We start from the raw sequence: 10986 nt of genomic DNA on the forward strand, positions 1-10986 counted from the left end.
AATCATAGCATTTTACAAGGAGTAGGGGGTTCCTTTAATTATAAGCCAGAACAGTATTGCATGACTAGAGCTTAAACACATATCCGTTAATGTACAAGTTGGTTTTTTATAAATTTTTATTGACCCATACATACAAACTACACTAGGTTTCATATAAAAATCTCTTTTTTAATTACAAATAAATTTGATTATTTCGGTGTCTACGAGCTGTCTTTAAACTAAATAAAGTCGGGGAAACAATCAAATTTGTTTGCACAAATAAGGTTATAATATAAAACTAATAGACGAAATGTACATCTCACTTTCCGTTGTATATACAAAATTATCCGCCGGATTGGGGAGGGGTCAGTTGGCAACTAAAAGCTTCAAAGTTGGCAGTATGATCCAGGAACAAATGCAAACGAATGAGATTTACAATCAGCCTTCTTGCGTAATCCGGTTAAGAAACAATTATTCGAGTTAATCAATTTATTCAAAATAAAATTATATTTATACCAAATAAAATTAATTTGCTGAACGTGTCTTTTCTGATTTCCATATCCTAATCCTTTCCTTTAACTCATTTACTGCAACAAAGACAAACATCGAAAATCGTCCAAATCCCCCCCACTATCCTACACTCACCTGGTTGCAACATGTCTTCCGTCAAAGGCTGCCGATTGAACGGATCCGTACTACTATTAAGCAAATGTCGCATTATAACTGACCTATCCATTACTTGCCCACTGGGCAACAAAACCGGATCCGTCATCAACGTGTCCATCAACGGATCTTTAAACTCATCTGGAGCGTCAGACATCCAGTCGTCACTTTTCTGATTATTCAACAAGATCTGGTAAGCTTTATCTGCCAAAGCTTTAAAACGTTCGATTTCTACTGGGGTTTTAATCGACAGACGGTCCAAACGGGCGGCTGCGTCATCAAACAACTCCTTCCGGAACGACCTCTGTTGGCAGAAAAGAAAACCGTCAAAACGTACTACTTACACTTTCTACCGCTTACCTCGTCGCCTGCCAACGCCCCGGCGAACTGGTCGCAGTCCAAGTGTAAGTAAATGTCCACCAGCTGGCTCAGCAACCTCCTCGGCTCCCAGCCGTACTTATCCGGGTTCCTAACCTTCAAATTCTTGCACTTCGGCCCGCACAACTGTTGCAGATTAAAGTTCAACATGGACGCTAACCTATCCACTAACTCCGGCCTCAAGAACGGCTCTTTTATGTCAACAGTCAAGTAATGGAACATGTCCACAGTCTCTCTCGCTAACGTCAAGTACGACCTACACTGCCTCTCGTCCGCCGTCAGCTGCCTCATCCGACTCTGCTGCTGCTCCGAGCTCACCTTCGACCACTTCTCCTCGTCGCTGATCAACTCCTGGACCTCGTGGATCCGCTTCAAGCTCTCGAGCGACTCGTCCAACAAGAACGTCGTATCGTTCATCAACATATTCACGAACTTGACGAACTGTTTCCCCGATTTGGACTCGTTAACGAGCGCCTGTCTGTGTATAGCCGAGTTCCACATCCCCTTAATAATCAAACTGATATGGTAACGGATCGAGAACTTGTCGTAGAACTCGGAGCTGGAGCCCGTCGTCTCCACGTCGGTGTAGAACTTCATCAGCGCACTCGGGAGGATGGTTCGCGAGATCTCGTGCGACATGAACCGGTCGTACAGCATCTCGCAGCGCGGCTGGAACGTGGGGATGATGACGAAGACGACCTCCACCAGTTTCGCCACGAGGTAGGGGTTCTTGATCATGCTGGAGGAACAAATCGTGACGAGCAGCCACGTGATGAGCGAGTCCTCCATGTTTTCGGTGATGACCGTCGGGAAATATCTGCGATAATACACGTCAAGGGCGTTTTTACCGAGAGCGGCGACTCACGGTAAAGCGAAGAGCAGGAACTCGGCGATGTCCTCCACGTACCATTCGGGCAGCGCCGAGAAGGCTTCGGCCGTCGTCGACGGCAGCGGCAAGTTCGGTATCGGACTCCCGGGCGGCGTGTTCGTCATCAGACTCAGCAGGAATTGAGCAACTGAAGTGTAGAAAATTAGGGCCCTACGAATAAGGTTCTTGTCGAGTAAACCGGCGTCGGCGCACGCTTTCGATCTGAAAATTTCAAGTTGACAGTAATCCGAGAGGACAGCGTAGCTGCCGAAACGGAACTCACTTGTTCAGTTTTTTCAGCTGCTGCTTCCACCTCTTGATGAACTGTTTGTTTCGATGGGCGAACGGGGTGTTACGCCACTGGGCTTCCGCCGCCACTGTTTCGTCGAGAAGTTTCTGCAGGTCGCGGATTGCACGGATTCGACGTTGGTACTTTTGAAGGGCGGGTAATAACGATAAGTGATGGCAGTGTAAAGTTAAGAACCAGCAGATGGTTGAGAAATTTGGGCTTTGGAACTGATGGACGCTGCCTGAAAATGACAGATCGAGTATTATAGACGAGGGAAAAATATAAAAGTGGCAACAATGCACTCACCCAAATTGTCCAACCACGTCGCCACATCCTGCGACGTATGCTTCAACCTCGTGTCGTTCTTGATACAAATCAAACTTTCCGGATGGAACGGATACAAAAAATCCATCTTGTCCAGCTTGATCTTCAGCGAGAGCATCTGGAGGACGCTCAACAAATTCAGCATGAACCCGTCGCCGGCCAGCGACCTCTCCTCCATCTGGAGCTGCGACCTCTTTTCGTTGTATTTCAAGACCTTGGCCAAGTAGTTCAAGCACGAATCCCGGCTCTCCGGATTCGCCAGCAAGTAATGGAAAATCCTGTGCTGCAAATTCCTCGTGTTCTCCAGCTCCAACTGGAGCGTGTGGTTCAAGCTCTTGTCGCTCGAGGAATTCCCCGAGAAGAACTTCTCGGCCACCTTGGGCTCGTCCTCGGCGAACACCGACACCGAGAGGAACGGCCCCAAGTACGACGTGCGGACGATCTCGCGGCCCTGCGCCGGCGTGCAGGGCTCCTGGAGGAACTGTACTTGCTTGGTGATGAGTGTGCAGATCGGGCGCGAGCCGCAGCGAATATCGGCGAGGTCGAACAGCGTCTGAATCGGGATTCGGTGCTCCTCGCCGACGATGCTGGCGTTCTGCATCATGCGGTAGAGTCCTTGGAGCAGCGGACTGAAGACCGAGGAGAACAGCTTCTCGTTGGTGTAGGTGCGCGTGACGAGCTCGGTGAGGAACCCCCGGGGCAAGGTCTGCTGCAGAATAGGCGTCAACATGGGCGACCGGCCGAACTTGTACAGCTCGTCGTTGGGGATGATGTACCCCTGCAGCAACAGCGTGGTGTAGTGCACCAGCTGGGCCCGCACTTCGATGAGGACGTCGCTCAGCGGCGGTATGCTGGACCGCTTCGGGTGGTTCCGCTCCTCCACGCTCACCCGGTTGTAGCAGTCCATCAAGTAGTTCAGACCCAGGTTCATGGGCTCGTCGTCTTCCACCCGCTTCTGCGGCAGCGTCGGCAACGGACACGTGTGGCTGGGACTCGGCGACGGACTCAGCGAGTTTATGCTGCTCGTGTCGGCCGCGTCGCTGTTGCTGGGCACCAGGTCCTTGAACGGGTTATTGCCTTTGGAGATTTGTACTAGGACTTCCATGAGCGAGTTGGAGACGATGTCGCGGACGCTCATCGAGGGGTTGCTCTTCACGTCTTCGCCGGTCTGCGGCAGGTACATGCGACTTTCGGATGGCTTGTCGAGGGTGGAATGGAGGATTCTGAGTACGGTCGATTGGAGTTGTTCTTCGGTGATTTCCGTCACGGAAGACGATGTTCGTTGTCGAGGCACGTCTTTTTTCTGGATGTCGGTTTCGTCGACCTGAAACAACGTGGTGCTGCATTCGAAATTAAATTCTTTACGGATATGGTTCATGATGGGTATTTCCGAAAAACGAGCACTGTGGTTAAAAAAAAACATAGGTCCTTAAATCAAACAAAAATTCAATTTTCAGGATTCATTTTAATATGAATAATTTTCCAATGGGGCGTAGGATTGGTTCACTGGTTACAATAGAATAATAAAGTTATTGCATTTTTTGGATCACTAGTGCCTGGTTGTGTGATATAGTGCCATTTTATATCAAATATGTCAAAATAATGTCATACTTGTCACATGCTCAACAGTGTGGCCAACGTCAAATCTGGATGAACAATCGCTTTATACTTATTAATCGTTTACGATTCTTCAAATACAGAGTCATCAAAATTGATTGAGAGAGTTGGTAAACCTGAACTTGAATAATTTGGTTTACTAAGTTGTATAAAAATATTAGCTGTCAGATTTGAAGTTTCAAGTTTCAAATTTCAAAACTCAGTGGCGTCTTTTTTCGACTTTTTTTTTTGGTGAAAACATTAGTTGTCAGATTTGAAGTTTCTAATTTTTGTCACGCCACTGAATTCATTGCCATATAACCTTAAACAAATCTGTCATAAGGTTGACAAACTTCACGACAAAAACAGGGAGTACCAACTCTCTCAATCAATTTTGATGACCCTGTATACAGCGTAATAAAAAACGACTGAGTCTGTTGGCAGTACTTTTTAAATAAAAATGCGAGCTTTTCTTGCGTTGATGTTGGTATAATAGAAGAAATTTCATGACATGCCATAAATTTGTTGTTTTGGATACATTTTGCAAATTTAAAAATGTCAACAGACTCAGCCATTTTTGACCACGTGGTAGACACTACTCAAGGTAAGCCGATTTAGTGATTTTTGTTACATTATGTTGTTAACTACCAACTGACGCAAATGCAAACATTTAGAAAACAAGATTAATTTTTTATTTCATTGACGTTTCTAATCTATAAGACTGATTTCGACAGATTTTGGCAAATGACATACCCTCTAAGAAAATAAGAGGGCGAGTGGGCGCCCCGCCTTATCTTAGCAACTATTAGCCCCGCCCACCCACCCGTTATTTTCTTAGAGAGTAGGTCATTTGCCAAAATCAGTCTTATTTTGGCAAGTACTAGCCCCACCCACCCGCCCTTATTTTGTCATAAGTACCTGCTAAGATAAGACTGATTTTGGCTAATCAGATATTCTCTAAGAAAAGAGAGGGCGGTTGGGCGGGGCTAGTTCCTTATAAGATAAAACTGATTTTGCCAAATGAAATATCCTCTAAGAAAAGAGAGGGTGGGTGGGCGGGGCTAGTACTTGCTAGGATAAGGCTGATTTTGGCAAATGGAATTTCTCTAAGAAAAGAGATTATTTTCTTAGAGAGTACGTCATTTGCCAAAATCAATCTTATTTTGGCAAACACTGCCCCACCCACCCGCCCTTTATTTTCTTAGAGGGCTAGTACCCACTAAGATAAGACTGATTTTGTTAAACTAGATACACCATAAGAAAATGGAAGGTAGAACTTTTTTATAAGTCCTATCTTGGCAAGTATATATATCTATACAGCGTGATCAACAAGTACTGTTTCAGTTGGTATCAATGAATTTTGCTTGAAATTGGTAGACCTGCCACTTCACTTTACTTCCTGTTGTTAAAACTGTCATGGCTGACAATGACATTTACTTTATGTCAAAATTTGTTATTATTACTAAAATGTCATAACCATTAACCAAACTTTCTTGGGCGCTTCAAAGTGACATAGTGTCAAACATTTGAATCAGGTTTGGCAACAGCAGCGCAAAAAACATTCCTCAAAATTGGTCATTTCTATTGCCAACTTAAATCATACTTATTCACGTGATGAATTAAGTTAGCAGCAAATAAAATTCCTGCAGGGCTTATTTTTACACTGGAAACTTGGTAGTTTCGTGACAAAAATGTCAAAATAAAATAAATAAAAATAACGTATTTTGAATGAAAACCAAAATCATCTTAACCTCAGTTTTTTTGACAGCACATCATGGTAACAAAAAATTCCCTAGACAATGTTATCGGTTGAGTTTTCGTACTATGTTGCCGATTGAGTGGTTTTTCAATTTTTGAACAGATAATAATTCCATTTTTGTAATACGTTATTTGCAACGTCATTTGTCGCTAAATTGGTCACGCTTGGAATGTAACATTTTTTGTGTTAATAGAACTACGTTGTCTTAAATGTAGATGTCAAAGGTTATAAAAATACCACATCCTTTTCAACTATTGTTCGCAAAGCGACAAAGGTATGATGTTTTTTTAACCTTCTCACTTCTGACATAAATCTGACATTTACATTTAGGGGAATATAGTCGTGCCAACAAAAAAAATAAGTTACCCAGAACTCGTATGACATCGATCAACGAATAAATCAATAATGGTCACTATTAAGTGAAGGTTCGCTATGTCGTTTCTTAAATAAACTGAAACTTCTTTTGGAAAAACTTTGCTTTTTTTACTAGAGGATTTGACGTTAATTTTATAACGGGTCGCGACTTATCTACAGAAAATTAGTTAATTCAATATGTCAACATTCCTTGATACTTTTGTTTGTCGTAGCCTACAAAGAACGCAAATTCCTAATCATAAAAGAGATAACTGCGAGTCAACAACTTTCCAAGTACTTTGAACTGAGGCCAAATAAATCACCACCTAATATTTTTGTAGGTGGCTGTAACACAAAGTCCGTTAACCACACCGGAAAATCATTAACCTTCGGAATTAAGTAACTTTTACTCCGTACGTCGATGAATGGAGTAATATTATTGTGGAATATTTTTAATTATTTCAAATTATAATCTTAAGAAATAAGAAATTTTCCATTTAATTGACAAATGCGCACTTTTTTACTCGAAACCATTAAATATTACTTAAGCATACAACTCGTCGTCGACGCACGAGTGTCGACTTTCAAAACGGGTTTTTATCAAATTTAAAATGCATTTACGAAGCGCGACGCAAAACCTTGTGACACCATAATAACCTTTGTGTATATGCACATCTCTAATCTACAGTAAATTAATAATAACTTCCGATACTTTCTTTCTTTCTAAGTTTAGAAATTTCTCTCATAAATAGCCAGTTTTAATTATAGTAATTTATTATTTATGTTGTCTCAAACCTTACCAACCTTGAAAATAAAAAAAACTATTTTGGTTATATCAACGGCATGTGAAGAATTCGCAGTGTTATGATTAACCCTGCCAAACGATCCAGGAAACATATCTCTATTATGACCCATCCAATATCAGAAACCCATAACTCTGTTTACAACGTAATTACATCCAAGACGTAAATCGCAACATCATTAACCAAACAATCAACCCGTTACCATCTGACCCTCCCTAATTAACAAAATCCGCCTCCCAAAGCCCCCCAATCCCGATGCAATCAATAAACAATAAATATTAAATCATTGCACCAATCCTACCCCGAAGCCAGCTCTCAGTGCTGCCAACCCGCCAAAACTGTCAACTCACCATGACACCACGACTCACCTCCATATTCTCAAACCCAGAGTCGATGTCCGTGTTGGCCCCAGCCTTGTCCGCGCACCCGCTGACCTCGTCCACCTCCATGTGTATCGAACTGGTCTCCGAGTCGCTACGCTGCGGCGGCGCCCGTGCCCTTTCCCTCTTGGAACTCGAGGGCATGTCGATGGGCTTGCTGGGCACCTGGAACACGCCGTCCTTCTGCTCGTAGTTGAGCTCCTTGTCGTCGTCGTTGGGGCGCTTGTTCACGTCAGTGAAGCACTTGTCGTCAATGGGGGTGCTCGGGGGGCTCTGGGCCTGGTTGCTGCTGCTCGGCGACTGCGAAATGGGGGTGATGGGGGGCGAGATCGAATTAGAGGGTGACACGTTGTCGAGGACTGCCAGGCGCGCGAGGCGCCTCCTCCGCATCTGAAAACACAAGGGGGCCGTTGAGATTTCGAGACAAAACGTGGCCGCTGTGCTCCAAGAACGCAAAACATGAATGTTTAAACTTTGGAATTGTCATGTTGGCAGCAGGGGGCTAAAACAAGTTGTCAAAGTCGCAGCCTGCTACTTCGTGCGTTCGTGGAAGCGTTTTTGGGTGGAAATGCGAAAAAGCGGCGATGTTTTTGCGTGGAAAGGAGAGGAGACGACGATAACAGGCTTTCGGGGGGGAAAATAACCTAGACTCACCTCTTCTTGCGATAGTTCACTCATTTTCTGGTGTTCTTTACGCTTGTCTTTGTTCTATAACGTTCCAAAGTAAATTTCGTTAAAAATCACCTGGGAGAATGACTGGAAATTGAGAGACTTGATAAAAACGAAAAGTCAATCACCCTCTAACAGCTGAGATCCGAATTGACATTAGAATATTTGCAAAATCCCACCTCACGTCTTTGTTTTGTCACAGTCTAACCTAACAACTCGATAATCCACCTCGACCCCCGTCTTTGTCTGGCAAGTGGCGACGCCGATTGGGTATCTTCGTCAAGGTGAGTGCGCACGCACTCTATTTTCATCGGTTCGGGGGAAAAATGATTTCTATTTTAAAGTTTGCACTTGGCCGCCAAATCTTTGTTTTCTTTGCTCCAATGTCGTATTTATATTTTTTCCGGAAAACTTTTATTTTTAATTGCGGAAAATGAAGGTCGTTCACATTTGTCAAATTTGACAGGATATGCAACACATTATACACGCACCACGTACAAAGGGGCCCCCGGATTATTTTCGTTAATTATTTTATTTTTTCGTCGAACACGGGCTCTTTGTGCCAAAAACACATTTTACGCACTCGCGCCGATTTTATCAACAACGGTTTATATTTGCGCGGTTGAGGTCAACGTGATTCGGCGATATTTCGCAGTCTCGTCGTTTTTTTTTTGCGTTGCTTTTTTTTTCTGGTGCAGTCAGAGGCATTCAACTCGAGGGTGAGGTGGCCGCGGCGGATTCTATTTTCGTATCGATCCAATGGAGGGGTTTCAATTTTTTGTTTATTATTTTTTGTTTTGTGCGTTGATGCATTATACCTTTCTATGTAAACCATTCACCACTTCATTGAGCTATTTGAACTGTTGCCAATGTAATTTTAGAGTTGTATCGATTTGCGTAGCTCGAGACTTTTTTTATTTAATGGAAAATCAATCCTGACGTGTTTCGGGAAGAGGCGCATCACTCATACAGAGTGGCCATAAAAATGAATAAGGGATAATCAGACGAACGGGTACTAAACAATTTTTATTTTTTAAGTAAAAGCACAAAGTAACATTAAGGTATGGTTTTAAGCTGAGTTTACTCGTAAGCTTATGTAAAATGTTTCTGTATATAATGGAACGACAGACAAGTTTGAATTAAGCGCCATTTGTTGACCTAAATGCAGCTAGCAATTCTTTCTGAAATCTACCTGAGCTCTGAGCTTAATCTGAAATATTGTAAACTTCTATCAAAATTTTAATAATAAAAAATTCTGTACGTATACAAAAATCATTCTTATTTACTAAAATATTGAGGATTATAGGCAACCCATAATACAAGATTCTACATATTAGTCTAAAATGTTTCTTTTATTGCTGGATACAATGGAAATTTGGGTGTCGTATACTAATACTTCAAATGAAACAAAGGCACCAAAAAACTGCTGTATTGTTGGTCACATAAGTAGATTTACCAGAATATTACAAGCTGCTTACTGTTTCCTTCAAAGAGTTCGTCGTCTGAGAACTTGCTTGATCTACAGACCAGAGTGCACTCAGGCCAATGTCGACTCTAAGCGTTCGGAAACGATTTGATTTATAAGCCATGATCCGTGATCTGATACACATCCTAACCGGTTTCGACCATAATTTCTTGCTGTTTCAACTTTCGAATTCTCAGTTTTTCGAAATTTTAGTTTGGGGACTTTTCAGTTTACTCTAATTTCTCATTTTTTCAATTTCTCGGTTTTCAGTTTTTCTCTTCAATTTTACGATTTTTAAATATTCCGAATTTTCAAGTTTTGACTTTTATAAACTCTATTTGTCGGATTTTTTCAATTAATTGATTTTTTGGGTTTTTTGATTTTTCGATTTCTCAATTATTCAGTTTTTTAATTTCCCAGTTTTGGGATTTTTCAGTTTACTTGTTATTCAATTTTTCGATCTTACGATTTTGCAGGTTTTTGATTTTTCAATTTTTCGATTTTTTTAAGGTTTCGATATTTCGACTTCACTTTTTTCATTTTTCGATTTCTCAATTTTTCGATTCTTCAGATTCTCAGTTTTTGGATATTTCAGTTTTGGGATTTTTCAGTTTTTTGATTCGTCAGTTTTTCTTTCATTTTTCAGTTTTTCGATATTTCAGTTTTGGGGTTTTTCAATATTTCTGTACTTCGACTTTTCCATTTTTTACTTCTGGATGTGTCGACTTTTTACTTTTTCAATTTTTTTGGATATTTTAGTTTTCGGATTTTTCAGGTTTTCCATTTTTCAGTTTTTCTTTCATTTTTCAGTTTTTCGATGTCTCAGTTTTGGGATTATTCAATATTTCGATTCTTCGACTTTTCGATTTTTGACTCCTGGATTTTTCGATGTGTCGATTACTTTACTTTTTCGATTTTTCAATTCTAGATTTTTTAATTTTTAAAATTTTAGATTTTTCGATTTCTCGATTTTTCAGTTCAATTTTTCAAGTTTTCGAATTTTTCAAGTGTTTCGATTTCTTAATGTTTTGATTTTTCGATTTCCCCGTTTTAGATTTTCTGTTTTTCGATTGTCATTTTGTCAAATTTTCGATTTTTTAATTTTTCAAATTTGACTTTTATAAACTCTCAATTTTTCGATTTTTCAATTAATCGATGTTTTGATTTTCCCATTTCTTGACCTTCGAGTGTTTCGATTTTCCTGTTCTTCAATTCTTTAATTTTTTGATTTTTCACGTTTTTGATTTTTCAATTTTTCGATTTTTTAAGGTTTCTATTTTTCGACTTCACTCTTTTGATTTTTCGATTTTTCAATTTTTAGATATTTCAGTTTTAGGATTTTTCAATATTTCAATTCTTCGGCTTTTCGGATTTTTAAATTTTAGATTTTTCAATCTTGTGATATTTTAATTTTTCAATATTTCTTAATCTTTCGATTTTTCGACTTTCTGGTTTTAGA

At 40.9% G+C, this 10986-nt stretch overlaps 2 protein-coding genes across 2 annotated transcripts in view; one reads left to right on the plus strand and one right to left on the minus strand.

Annotated features, from left to right (window-relative positions):
• LOC135132538 (uncharacterized) overlaps positions 1 to 10986 on the plus strand; it is a 34857-nt gene that overhangs the window by 14522 nt on the left and 9349 nt on the right. The gene's annotated exons all lie outside the window — the stretch shown is intronic.
• On the minus strand, positions 99 to 8637 carry LOC135132535 (ubiquitin conjugation factor E4 B). Its single transcript, XM_064060659.1, has 8 exons — positions 8048 to 8637; positions 7382 to 7783; positions 2484 to 3825; positions 2172 to 2418; positions 1886 to 2110; positions 1003 to 1837; positions 625 to 946; positions 99 to 566 (listed from the first exon to the last, which is right to left on the minus strand). The coding sequence occupies exons 1-8, from the start codon at positions 8069 to 8071 to the stop codon at positions 505 to 507; spliced, it is 3459 nt and encodes a 1152-aa protein (XP_063916729.1). The 5' UTR covers positions 8072 to 8637; the 3' UTR covers positions 99 to 504.

The sequence above is a fragment of the Zophobas morio genome, unplaced genomic scaffold (genome assembly GCF_036711695.1).
Source record: "Zophobas morio isolate AGI-343-1 ecotype UQ-CSIRO unplaced genomic scaffold, CSIRO_AGI_Zmor_V1 ptg000021l, whole genome shotgun sequence".
NCBI classification, from domain to species: Eukaryota; Metazoa; Arthropoda; class Insecta; order Coleoptera; family Tenebrionidae; genus Zophobas; species Zophobas morio.

Coding starts and splice junctions, on each gene's coding strand:
- LOC135132535 (XM_064060659.1), bottom strand. CDS start 8,071: ATGAGTGAACTATCGCAAGAAGAG. Junction 1,838..1,885: donor TTCCTGCTCTTCGCTTTACC/GTGAGTCGCCGC, acceptor GTATTATCGCAG/ATATTTCCCGACGGTCATCA. Junction 947..1,002: donor GGGCGTTGGCAGGCGACGAG/GTAAGCGGTAGA, acceptor TTCTGCCAACAG/AGGTCGTTCCGGAAGGAGTT.